The sequence below is a fragment of the Mustela nivalis genome (assembly GCF_964662115.1).
Source record: "Mustela nivalis genome assembly, chromosome: 17".
In the NCBI taxonomy this organism is placed as follows: Eukaryota; Metazoa; Chordata; class Mammalia; order Carnivora; family Mustelidae; genus Mustela; species Mustela nivalis.
This window is the reverse complement of record NC_139036.1, coordinates 7,003,396-7,016,742: the sequence shown is the minus strand read 5'-3', so window position 1 is coordinate 7,016,742 and position 13,347 is coordinate 7,003,396. Positions and strand designations below refer to the sequence as shown.

Here is a 13,347-nt window from a genome sequence, read left to right as displayed (position 1 = left end):
AGCGGCTGGGCCTCTCCCCAAACATGGGGAAGCCGTCCCATTATGGGAGCAGTGAGACCTAGGATGCCATGGACGCTGCTGAGAGGGGGACAAGACCCTGAACCAGGTCCTTCCGGGTCCGCTGGCCCTGGGTTCTGCCAGCGGAGGCCCTATGTCTGTGATTCCCAGAGGACCGCGTCCTAGATGAGCAGGTGAAACTTCTCAAGACACCGGTGCACCCCTGTCGCATCTCCGCAGGCTGGCGGCCCCCAGGCTGGGCTGGACAGGTTGCTCTTCCCCTTTGAAAGGCTCATTCTCAAGCACAATGAGGAGCCTCCAGAGCCTAGTGGCCCCTGAGGGGTCCCTCTGGCATCCCCCTTGCCTGAGTCTGTGTCTCCCTGAAGCCACTAGGTAGCTTGTAACCACCCTGGAGCCCTTGCCCAAGCCCTGGACCAAATGGAAACAAGGAAACTTTGAGGGGCGGGGGGCAGAGGGGGGAGGAAAGGAAAGGAAAAGAAATCTAGGTGTAAGTGAACCCGCGCAGCTCAGACCCGTGTTGTTCAAGGGTCAGGTGTATATGATAGGGAACAGTACGGATGTGAATTCATTTTTAAACAAATGGGACTTTTCAGGGGAACTGTGGGGGACTGGCTGGGGTGCCATTCAGATCCCCCTGGCTCAGGCAGTGTAAACCACCCTCCCATCCCCCGTGGCCATGGATGTTTGCTGCTGATAAAGCCTAGCCACCTGCCTCCTGGGACACAGCTGCAGCCCAACAGAGCCCCCTCGCCCAAGGTCATGCCCTCCCTTGGGCCAGCCCATATCAATGGGCGGGTCTGAGAAGATGAGGGCTCAGTGGCATGGGGTCAAGCTTCCCCTGGCTGGGGACTCCCTGGGAGGACCTCTGGGCTGGGGCTCTTGAGCCCCACACTGTTCCAGTCCTTTCTGGACTTTCTCTGGGGCGGTAGGCCTGTGGCCTCCGTTCTGTCTCCCCTTAGTTTCTTCCTTTGCAAAACAAAGAGCTCAGCAAGCTCAGGCTGCAGCAAATGTTGCAAATGGATTGCCTGCTGAGCCCACCTGACCTGAAGGCCTGTTATCTGATCTGTGCGGAGTTCGGGGAAAGGGGGCACTGGCTCATTCTCAGGTTGGCCGCTTTACATCCCCATCCAGATTTTCAGCTTCCCCCGGTGTCAGCATTTGGCGCATACTGAGTCCTGCTTTTCCGCTGGGCAGCACTGGATGGGGCAGCGGTGACCCCCATTGGAGCCCATCTTGGCTGCCTGGCATCATCTTCGGGGCCTCTGAAAGCATTCAGCCTCACCCCCTGCGCCAGACCGTCTCTAAAGCCCTACCTAGGGCCAGAACCCCTGTGAGGACAGTCTGTTTTGGTTTTGTTTGCCCCTCCAGTGCCCTCGGCGCGGTTCTCTGTAAAGAGGGGTCAGAGAGAGACTGCCCTTCCTGGAAGCATCCTGAACATGATCCCACAAACAGTTCCGTCTCTCGCTTCTAGCAGCCGAGGGGCCTCTGTATCTAGCTCGGCTTCCAGGCTCGGCTGAGCGGCAGGCCAATGGGTCCCACCAAACCCGGTCAGCTGTGGAATCTCAGTGGGGAGCCTGCTCAGGACGGGGATTCAAGGGCCCCACCCCGCTTCCAGATTCAGATTCCAGCGAGGGAGGAGAGGCCTGGGAATCTGCACTGGACCAGAGCCCTGGGTACGCGAATAGACAAAGTCCTTACACCACGCTTTAGGAAACTCTGGGCTTTGTTCTTTTCCAGCCACCTTAGTGGTGGGGAGACGCTGTGGCAGAGACGTGTCTGTAGAATCCTACAGAGCTGGAAAAACCTGGACTCCTTTACCTCTACAGACTGATCTCACGGAGCAGGAAGAGGCAGCCAGCCATCCTTTGAGCCTCAGCTGACACCAGGGGGCTCCCTGTCAGTCCAAATGTATCAATCTCACTCCCAAATGTTTGCACCCCCTCACCCCAAAATTCATGCTGCAACCCTACCCCTCAATGGGATGGCATTAGGAGATGGGGCCTTCTGGGGGTGGTGAGGCCATGAGGTAGGGAGCCCTCGGAAGGGAGAGGACACAGAAGACCGTGACCTTGGACCTCCCCAGCCTCCAGAGCCGTGTGAAGCATGTGAAACACCTGTGGTATTCTGTGTTACAGCCCACATGGACTGAGATGCTGGTCTGTTGCTTGAGGATGCAAAGAAATGAAGGTGATTTTCATGCCTGAGCTGAGTAAGTTGCGTTCCTCACAACACTCAAAATTCCAGAGCAGGAGCTGAACCCGAAACTGAGCTCGCCTTCCAGGAACCAGTTACTTACAGATGGGTGACGCGTCTGAAGATGGCATAGGGCTCCTGGATTCGCTGTCTCAGCTCCCGTGCCCAGCGGAGACCCCCGGCCACAGTGGGCATGTTCTTGTGTACTGAAGAGAACCCTGGGGACACAGCACAGGTGGAATTAGTGAGGCCGTGGCCCCAGCCCTGCCTGGGAACACCTGCCCCCTGGTACCCTGCCTTCACGTGCTAATGTCACCCTGCACTCACACTGAGAGTGGGGAGTCCCGGGAGATGGCCATGTAGGCTCAGTAGTACAAAGGGGTGGCTTTGGGGAGAACATTAAATGCAGTGAGAGGACGGGGTGCCCAGCCCAGCTGTGCTGCTCGCTGGCTTTCTGGCTCCACACCAGTGATTTTCTACCTGGCTTCGTGCATATAGCTGCACCTGTGGGGCTCTTTAGTCCTACTGAGCCTCAGACCGGCCTTCACCTTTCTGACTTAAGAAATCTGGGTGGGGCCGAGGGGTCTATATTTTCTAAAGCTCTGGAGAGGAATTCAATTGTACATTCAGGGCTGGAAACCCCGGCCTTCAACAGGGAACGTGATCTCTTGGGACCTCAGGTTTTCTTTCTTTTTTTTTTTTTTTTCACCTATAAAATGGGATTGATATCTTCCCTGCTTCATTTCCACAGTTTCTCTGAGAATTCACCAAGGTTAGGAGACAGGCCACGTGGACTGTGAGCTGCTTGACCAGAGTTAGTGCAGTCTGGATAGTCTGACTTTAGTCCATGCTGTGGGCTTCTTTGCTCATAATTAGTTGTCATGATTGAACAAGATTAGATTTTTTTTTTTTTTTTAAATCTCAGAACATTTGGTGAGAACCAGCCACTGCTTCTAACTAGCAACCTGAGCTGAATAGTGGTCTCTTTCTTTATTTTGCCACAGACCCCATTGCTCCTTGATGTAGACCCAACCCAGATCTATTATAGTCACTTTCTGCCTGATCTCCACGGCAGGTAAAATTCTACAATGACACCAATGACGCTCACACTTGCATAATCATCTTCTTGTTACTGTGGCGGGAAACTGGCTACAATGAGAAAGCACTCCTGTGATGATATGTTAGAGAGCAAAAGGGAAATGATTGCAGGTGGGCCTGACTTAATCAGGTGAGTCCTCTAAAAGAGCGTTTTCTCTGGTTGCTGGCAGGAGAAGTCAGGGATTGGAAGCATAAGAAGGACTCAGCATGCCACTACTGGCTTGAGGATGGAGACCGCCATACAGCCTGGCCATATGGTAAGGAAGGGGACTTTCAGTCACTAAGTGACTCCCCACCTTCCGCCCATGCCTGGCAGCCAATGAGGAGTGGCAGACCTCAGATTGACAGTCACAAGGAACTGGATTCTCCCAACAAAAGGAACTGGAAAATGGATTTCCCCCCACAAAGCCTCCTGATGAGAACTTGGCCGCCTGACTCTTTGATTTCAGCCCTGGGGCCCTCTGGGTGGAGAATAAGGCACATCAAGCTGGGCTCTGACCTACAGAACTATGAGTCAAAAGATGGGTATTATTTTATTTAAGCCACAGACATCACAATAATTCACTGGGCAGCAGTAGAAAACTAACAAGGCCTCAGAAGGCATGTGAACTTTCAGATTCTGCATCTGACCGGAAGAAGGCATGACCATGGCCCCATAGATCTTCTGGGAATGATCTCCTACCTGGAAGCTTTCTTAATGACCTCGCTAGAAAACCTGCTTATCCACAGAGTGATGCTGCTCCTCTCTTGCTTAAAAACCTTGGAAATTTTCCTGGTGCCTGAATAATGAGTTCCAGATTCCTAAATCTGGCCCCAAATTCGATGGTTCACCTAATTTCCCTCCACACACCTTGTTTGGCCATGGGTAGCTCTCACTGATCACCTTCCACATCCTCTCCTTCGTCCTCTGCTTCAGAGGCCTTTACCACTTCTCCCTGGCCGTCCACTCCCCAGCCTCACAGGGCTCAGCTCAAGGTCACCTAGGCCACATGTGCTCCCTTGGATCTCCCAGCCACAAGCCATCTTATGTCATTATGGTTCTTCATGGGGCAAGTTGAGCCCTACTTCTGTTCTGCTCCGTGTTCTTGTTAATATCACTCATACCCGATGTGTTCCCTGAAGAGCCACCTTCCAGGATTAATTCCTTTATCCCTCATCCTGGCCTGCCTCTCCTATAAGTGCTCACAAATGTGTCCTTCACCTAGCAGGGACTCGATAAATGTTTGTAGAGCTGAATTGGACTTGGTTTGACTTTCAATCACATAAGACAGGGCCTCTAAGAACTTCCATAAAAATGGAGAAATCACACTTCGGCATGGTGTCATCCTCTGTTGGGCTCCTGCTATTCCTTCCTCCAGAAGCATGGCGGCTATGGCCTTGGAAGGGATCAGAAACCTTCCTCGGGCGTATAAAAATCTACTGTGGAACTGAAGTATGTCGGAGATGAAGCAGCATTGGCAGCACTAACCGAGAGTCAACTCCTACATCATGCTAAGCTCTCCATCAGAGGCAGGCAAGACCTCACTGCTCTGGGTTGGCCACCAGTCTCAGCGCCGGACACAAGGAAATGCACAGTTCCTTGAATACTACAATGACCTGAGATGGTCTGAAATTTCAAGCAAGAAGGTTTTTTGTTTTCTTGGAGAATATCAGGGATTCCCTCGTGGCCATTTCACAGATTGAAGTGGAGTGAGTTGCACCCTTCCTGGTAACACAAGTGTCCCCATCCAAATCTTCAGCCAACAGACCTACCATGTTCTGCCTCCTCCTGGATGCGCTGACTGTAGATGGCCCTCACCGTATCCAGGTCTTTGATGAACATTTGGATGAGCAGCAAGTATTTTTCAGAAGCATCCTGTGCTATAAGTGGTCTTTCCAGGAGTTTCCCTGCAATGTCCAGCAGCTGCAGAAGAGGCAGAGAGAGAAAAAGAAATAGTCACAGAGTCAACCTTTCTAAGGCTACATACATCCTGTGTCTTGGCTTTTCCTTCATATAGCCGCCAACAGAAGAGGATCAAAAATTGTTATTGTGACTGTATCTATAATTATGAATGGGTTGAGAGTGATAGCGTGCCCCCCTCTCTTTGCTTTTTTAAAAAAATATTTTATTTATTTATTTGACAGAGAGAGAAAGAGAGTGTGTTCAAGGTGGGGAGGGGCAGAGAGAGAGGGAGAAGCAGGGAGCCCCACATGGGGCTCAACCCCAGGACCCTGAGATCATGACCTGAACTGAAATCAGACGCTTAACTGACTGAGCCACTGAGGCCCCCCTCTCCTTTGTTTCTAATGGGGAAGGAGTCCTGTCCGCTAATTTAGATGCTGAACTCGGATGTGTTGAGAGACTCTGAGTAAAGGACCAAACAAAGATATAACTAAAGATGTCAGAAAGGTGAAGTTCTCCATTAAAAAAAAGAAGAAGAATAAGTAAAATAGAGGTAGAGGGTGAAGATGGAGAGGAGATGAAGAAGCTAAGCAGGCTGGGTATTGGGGAGAATGTGGAAGGCTAAAATCTGAAGGTTGGAACAAGAAAAAAGTTTCAGAGAGAATGAATTCTGGAAGTAATTTCTGGAATGAGTTCAAATGCTTGGAAAGGAATCCTACTAGTGTTCCCATATGAGGTAGGGAGCCACACTATTTATAAAAGGTTATGAGTATCTGTACTCAGTGGCTAACGAAGCCTGGCATGCTGGGTAACCTGGTATCCTAGGATAGCGCAGACTCACCCTTCTGAGGTTTGAGCCTCTTCTATGATTGTCCCACCAGTCATTAAAGCTACCTGAGGACATTTCCAGTGACTGGAAACTTATCCACTTCTCAAGGAAGTTCATTCCACCTTTTAATAGCTTTCAGAAATCTATCTCTTCCACTGAGCCAAAAGCTGTCTCCTGGTAACTGCCACTGACCAGTCCAGGTTCTAATCCTTAAGCCTTTACAGAGTGAGTTCCTTTGCAGTTTACAGAAGGTCGATCATGCGCTACAAAAGTGTCAAGTCACCCGATATGTCTCAGTCAGAACTCTCAGTATGCCACCATTTGTGTACTGCTCATCCGAAGCCACCTCCCTATTCTTCCATCTTGCTCCTGCCCTGCAATGGAGGGCAAGGGTACAGTCTTCTCATTCTAGTTGCTAGTAGCTGACTCCTATAACCAGTTACTCGCAGGGTTTGGTCCAGCTTGAATCAACTGGGCAGCACTGGTTAAATAGCATGGTGCAAGAGTCAAGGATTCAGGTGGCAACCACAGTAGACTTCTCCACTTTTAATGGCCACCCTACTGCTAAGGCCCAAAGACAGTGTTCCAGAAGAAACCCTTAAAAAATTTATTTAAGTAATCTCTACACCCAACATGGGGCTCAAACCCATGACCACAAGATCAAGAGTCGCATGCTCTTCTGTGGGAAAGAGAAACCAAAAGTAACAAAAATTAGAAAGGAACAGAGACAATCTACAGGAATAACAACTTTATAGGTAATAAAATGGCATTAAATTCATATCTTTCAATAATTACTCTGAGTTTATGTGGCCTAAATTCTCTAATCAAAAGACACAGGGTATCAGAATGGATAAAAAAATTAAGACCCATTGATATGTTGCTTACAAGAGGCTCCTTTTAGACTCAAAGACTCCTCTAGATCAAAAGTAAGGGGGTGGAGAATCACTTATCATGCTGATGGACATCAAAAGAAAGCCGGAGGAACCCCACTTATATCAAACTAGATTTAAGCCAAAGACTGTAATAAGAGATGAAGAAGGACATGATGTCATAATAAAGGGTTCCATCCAATAAGAAAATCTAAAGATTGTAAATATCTATGTCCCTAACTTAGGAGAAGCCAAATATAAAGTCAATGAGTAACAAACTTAAAGAAACTCATAGATGATAATACAATAACAATAGGGCATTTAACACCCTCCTCACAGCAAAGGACAGATCATCTATATAGAAGATCAACATGGAAACAAGGGCTTTGAATGACACATTGGACCATATAGACTTCACAAATAAATTCAGAGCATTTCATCCTAAAGCAGCAGACCACACATTCTTTTCGAGTGCACATGGAACATTCTCCAGAATAGATTACACACTGGGTCACAAATAAAGACTCAGTGATACAAAAAGATTGAGATTATACCATGAATATTTTCACACCACAACACTATGAGACTTGAAGTGAACCCCAAGGAAAAATTTGGAAGGACCACAAAAACATGGAGGTTAAAGAGCATCCTACTAAAGAATGAATGGGTCAAAAAGAAAAAAAAAAAAAAAAGAATGAATGGGTCAACCAGGAAATTAAAGAATTTAAAAAATACATGGGAGCAAATGAAAATGAAAACATGACAGTCCAAAATATCTGAGATCCAGCAAAGGTTGTCCTAAGAAGGAAGTGTTCTGCAATACAGGCCTTCCCCAAGAAGCAAGAAAGTCTCAAAAATACAACCTAACTTTACACCTAAAAGAGCTGGAAAAAGAACAGCAAATAAAGCTTAAGCCCAGCAGGAGAAGGGAAATAATGGAAGATTAGAGCAGAAATCAATGATATAGAAATCAAAAGAATAGTAGAGCAGATCAACAGAACTAAGAATGGGTTCTTTGAAAGAATTAACAAAATTGAAAAACTTCTAGCCAGACTTATGAAAAAGAAAAGAGAAAGGACCCAAGTAAATAAAACACTGAATGAAAGAGGAGAGATCACACCAACACTGCAAAAATATAAACAATTAGAAGAGAATATTATGAGCAATTATATGCCAACAAATTAGGCAATCTGGAAGAAATGGATCAATTCCTAGAAACATATAAACTACCAAAACTGAAACAGGATGAAATAGAAAAATCTAAACAGACCCATAACCAGCAAAGAAATTGAATCAGTCATCAAAAATCTCCCAACAAACAGGAGTCCAGAACCAGATGACTTTCTAGGGGGAATTCTACCAAACATTTAAAGAAGATTTAATACTTATTCTTCTGAAACTGTTCCAAAAAATTAAATGGAAGGAAAACTTCCAAACTCATTCTATGAAGTCAGCATTACCTTGACTCTAAAACCAGACAAATACCTCACTGAAAAGGAGAATTACAGAGACCAATATCCCTAATGAACAGGGATGCCAAAATTCTCAACAAGATATTAGTCAATCAGATCCAACAGTACACTAAAAGGATTATTCACCACGACCAAGTGGGATTTATTCCTGGGCTTCAAGGGTGGTTCAACATCCAAAAGTCAATCAGCATGATATACCACATTAATAAAAGAAAGGACAAGAACCATATGATCCTCTCAATTGATGCAGAAAAAGCATTTGACAAAATAGAGCCTCCTTTCTTGATCAAAACTCAACAGTGTAGGGGTGGAGGGAACATACCTCAACCTCATAAAGGTCATATTAAAAAGATCCACAGCAAATACCCTTCTCAATGGGGAAAAACTGAGGGCTTTCCCCCTGAGATCAGGAACATGACAGAGATGTCCACTTTCACCACTGCTGTTTGACATAGTACTAGAGGTCCTAGCCCCAGCAACCAGCCAGACAACAAAAAGAAATTTTAAAATATAAAATAAAAAATAAAATCCTGATAGGCAGAGAACTAGTTGAATTTTCATTCTTTGGAGACAATATGTAGAAAACCTGAAAGACTCCACCAAAAAAATTGCTAGAATTGATAGAAGAATTCAGCAAAGTTGCGGGATATAAAATCAATGCACGGAAGTCTGCTGCATTTCTGTACACCAACAATGAAGCATCAGAGAGAGAAATCAAGGAATCGATCCCTTTTACAACTGCACCCAAAGGCATAAGACAGCTAGAAATAAACCTAACCAAAGAAGTAAAAGATCTGTGCTCTGAAAACTACAGAACACTTATGAAAGAAATTGAGGAAGACACAAAGAGATGGAAAAACATTCCATGCTCATTGGAGCAACAAACAATGGATTGGAAGAACAAACATTGTTAAAATGTCTGTACTACCTGAACCAATCTACGCACTCAAAGCAATCCCTATCAAAATAACACCAGCATTTTTCACAGAGCTGGAGCAAACAATTCTAAAATTTCCATGAAACCAGAAAAGACCCCAAAGAGCCAAAGGAATGTTGAAAAAGAAAACCAAAGCTGGTGGCATCACAATTCCAGGCTTCAAGCTCTATTACAAAGCTGTAGTCATCAAGACAGTATCGTATTGGCACAAAAACAGATCCAAGGGACAGAGTGGAGAATCCAGAAATGGACCCTCAATTGTATGGTCAACTAATTTTCAGCAAAGCAAGAAAGAATATTTGATGGAAAAAAGTCTCTCTTGAACAAATGGTGTTGGGAAAATTGGGTAGCCACATGCAGAGGAATGAAATTGGACCACTGTCTTACCCCACACACGAAAATAAATGCAAAATGGATGAAAGACCGAAATGTGAGACAGGAATTCATTAAAATCCTAGAGGAGAACCTAGCAACCTCCCTGACCTCAGCCGCAGCAACTTCTGACTAGACATGTCTCCAAAGGCAAGGGAAACAAAAGCAAAAATGAACTATTGGGACTTCATCAGGATAAAAAGCATCTGCACAGCAAAGACAACAATCAACAAAACTAAAAAGCAACCTATAGAACAGGAGAAGATATTTGCAAATGTCTTATCAGATGAAGGACTGGTATCCAAAATCTGTAAAGAACTCATCAAACACAACACCCAAAAAGCAAAAAAAAAAAAAAAAAAAAAAAAATCCAGTCAAGAAATGGGCAGAAGACATGAACAGACATTTCTCCAAAGAAGACATCCAGATGGCCAACAGATGCATGAAAAAGTGCTCCACATCACTTGGCATCAGGGAAATAGAAATCAAAACCACAACGAGATACCACTTCATACCAGTCAGAATGGCCAAAATTAACAAGTCAGGAAATGACAGATGTTGGCGAGGATGTGGAGAACGGGGAACCCTCTTACATAGGTTGGGAAGGTGGGAAGGCAAGCTGGTGCAGCCACTCTGGAAAACAGTGTGGAGGTTTCTCAAAAAGTTGATAACAGAGCTACCCTATGACCCAGCAATTGTGTATTTACCCCAAAGATACAAATGTAGTGACCTGAAGGGGCACGTGTACCCGAATGTTTATAGCAGCAATGTCCACAATAGCCAAACTATGGAAAGAGCCCTGATGTCCATGGACAAATGAAGGGATAAGAAGATATGTGCGTACACGTGTGTGCACACATGTGCGCGCGCACACACACAATGGAATATTACTCAGGCGTCAAAAAAACGAAATCTTACCACTTGCAATGACATGGACAGAACTAGTGGGTATTATGCTAAGCAAAGTAAGTCAGAGAAAGACAAATACAATATGATTTCACTCATATGCAGGATTTAAGAAACAAAAAGTGAACATAGGTGAAGGGAAGGAAGACTAAAGTAAGATGAAAACAGAGAGACAAACCATAGGAGACTCTTAACTATAGGAAACAAACTGAAGGCTGCTGGAGGGGAGGGGGTGAGAGGATGGGGAAACTGGTTGACGGGCATGAAGGAAGGCACTTGACGTAATGAGCGCTGGGTGTCGTATGCAACTCATGAATCACTAAATTCTACCCCTAAAACCTACCCCTAAAACAAATAATACACTATGTAAACTAACTTGAAATTAAATAATATTAAAGTGGGGAAAAAAGAAAAAAAAAAAAAGAGCTGCAAACTCTTCTGACTAAGCCAGCCAGGCACCTCCGGAATAACTCTTTTGAAATGTATTTTTATGTTGCTGTGTTTCTACAAAAGCATTCATAATCAACCTGAGAAGCCCAGTTCTGTCCAGTCCTTTGCCCTCACTAGTTTACCCACAGTACTACTGGATTGACAGGAACAATTGTTCTCTGCAAGGAACAAAACAGTGGGAAGAGGATCCTTTCCCTCCTCTGCTAGGGTCGGGGGGTGGGGGGGACAGAGACTGGAGCACAACAGCACCCCCCTACTTACCCCACCACCACCGTCCTACTGCACAAACCTTAAAAGCGTGCTCCAAACCGGGGGCATCATCAAAGGCTTGACTGAAGATAGTTCCCAGTCTTCGGTCAAGATCTTCTACTCTCTGGTTAAATTCACACACGTCGTTTTCAAACTCCTGAAGAGGACAGAAGACAAACATGATCTCCTCCAGTCTACTCCCACTTCGCTCTTTACTACAACCTCTGTCCTTGAGTTGGCTATTCCAAGGATTTGTTGTGACTTTCTTTTCTTTTTTTTAAAGATTTTATTTATTTATTTGACAGGCAGAGATCACAAGTAGGCAGAGAAGCAGGCAGAGAGAGGGAGGGAAGCAGGCTCCTCGCTGAGCAGAGAGCCCGATGTGGGGCTCGATCCCAAGGCCCTAGGATCATGACCTGAGCCGAAGGCAGAGGCTTTTACCCACTGAGCCACCCAGGCGCCCTTGTTGTAACTTTCTAAACTTCACCTTGGCATTGCATACTTTTTGCCCATGCAGACAATTACCCTGTTATTGCAGTTTTGTTTTCCTAGACCCTAGGCAAAAGGGTAAAGTGAGTGGGATGGGAGGTTGGCACTGTGTCACTGTCTCTCCGGGCTCCTCTCCTACCTCCTGAAGCCCCAAGGCCAGCTCATGCCGCCCCAAAGTCCACCACCCCGGCAGCACAGCCCCAGCAACAAGGTTAGCCTATCATTACCACCTACGCTCCTCCCGTCCTCAACTCAAAATCCTATTTTTTTTTTTTTTTTAGTGTAAACAAACTAATCCGGCCATGAGAAGAAAAGCAAGCTAATTAAACGAATACCCACGATTTCTTCTAGGTACACTTTAATTGGATAGGGGCGGCAGCTAGCCATTGTTCCTCCCTTTGCTAAATTTAGCAAATAAAGTTACAAGACACCCAGTTCAATTTAAATTCAGATCAACAGTGAATATATACATATATTTTGAGGGTAAGCACGTCTCAATTATTGTATTTTATTGGGCAGCCCCAAGTGTGTTCTCTTCCTAGAAGGTACCAATTTCCCAAGAAACTTGGTTAACTCAAAGCTCTGATCTGCGCAATCATTACCTGTGATTATGGCTTTCACAACACTGATGCGTATTCTTACAAAAAGACAAAGAGAAATAGAAAAGCATAGCAGTTTTCTCCCTCAGAAACCCAACCACACTAACACTGTAGTGTGTTTCCCTGTGCATGTAAGATGTGGTGCGATTATTTTCTCATTTGGTAGGAAACACACGGTATATATCCTATTTTGTTACCTGTCCCCCCACTTTTTTTTTCCCCCATACTTCAGATTCGTGGAATTTTAGAAAGGGATATTTTCTGGGTTTGGCCAACTAATCCCCCACTGTTGTAAGGTGCTCACAGCAGATTTCTGCTAAATTTCTTTCTCCTCTTCCCCTCCTGTACTCTTGCAATTCCTTTCCCCGTAACTCACCACTCCCTTCCCAGCATTCCATTCTCTATTTCTGTACTGACCCTTCTGATGCTTTTCTCCCTGCTGCAGGCTTGGACCCACAAGTCTCAGATGTCCCCGGGCTGCAGGTGACAGGTGGGCTCCTGTGTCTTTGATCCTGCCTACTGCAACGCTGGCCTTCTCTTCCTCTAGAGGACTCCCTCCGGAACCAGGGCCAAAGGAAATACACAGGGAAAATGCGTGTGAACACCCAGACCTTCCCTCCTGGAGGCATCTGAGAAAGAGAAGAAAGCTTGCAAGTTAGCCTTTCCAAGCCTCACCGTGCTCTGGGGGTCCAAGCAGTCATAGGAGGACTCTGAGAAGACCCCGTACATCTCTTGAAATCCGTCGTACATTTGCTGGACCTGGCGACTCAGGGCATTCCCTCTTATGCCACTAAATTCAAGCTTTCCCAGTTGGTGGAAATCCAGGGTTGTCTTCAGGAGATCCTGCAGGGGAAATGCACAAAATAGTTAAAATGGGAACAACAGAGGCGCCTGGGTGGCTCAGGTCATGATCTTGGGGTCCTGGCATCCAGCCCCACATCGGGCTCCCTGCTTATTGGGGAGTCTGCTTCTCCCTCTCCCTTT

The 13,347-nt window shown here is 45.9% G+C and overlaps 1 protein-coding gene across 1 annotated transcript in view; it reads right to left on the bottom strand.

Moving 5' to 3' along the window:
• DNAH9 (dynein axonemal heavy chain 9) overlaps positions 1-13,347 on the bottom strand; it is a 318,684-nt gene that overhangs the window by 281,724 nt on the left and 23,613 nt on the right. The window contains exons 7-10 of the mRNA XM_082708418.1: positions 13,039-13,206; positions 11,316-11,432; positions 5,062-5,212; positions 2,315-2,429 (exon numbers count right to left, since the gene is read on the bottom strand). Coding sequence (XP_082564544.1) covers positions 2,315-2,429; positions 5,062-5,212; positions 11,316-11,432; positions 13,039-13,206 — 551 coding nt within the window. The remainder of the gene's footprint in view (positions 1-2,314; positions 2,430-5,061; positions 5,213-11,315; positions 11,433-13,038; positions 13,207-13,347) is intronic.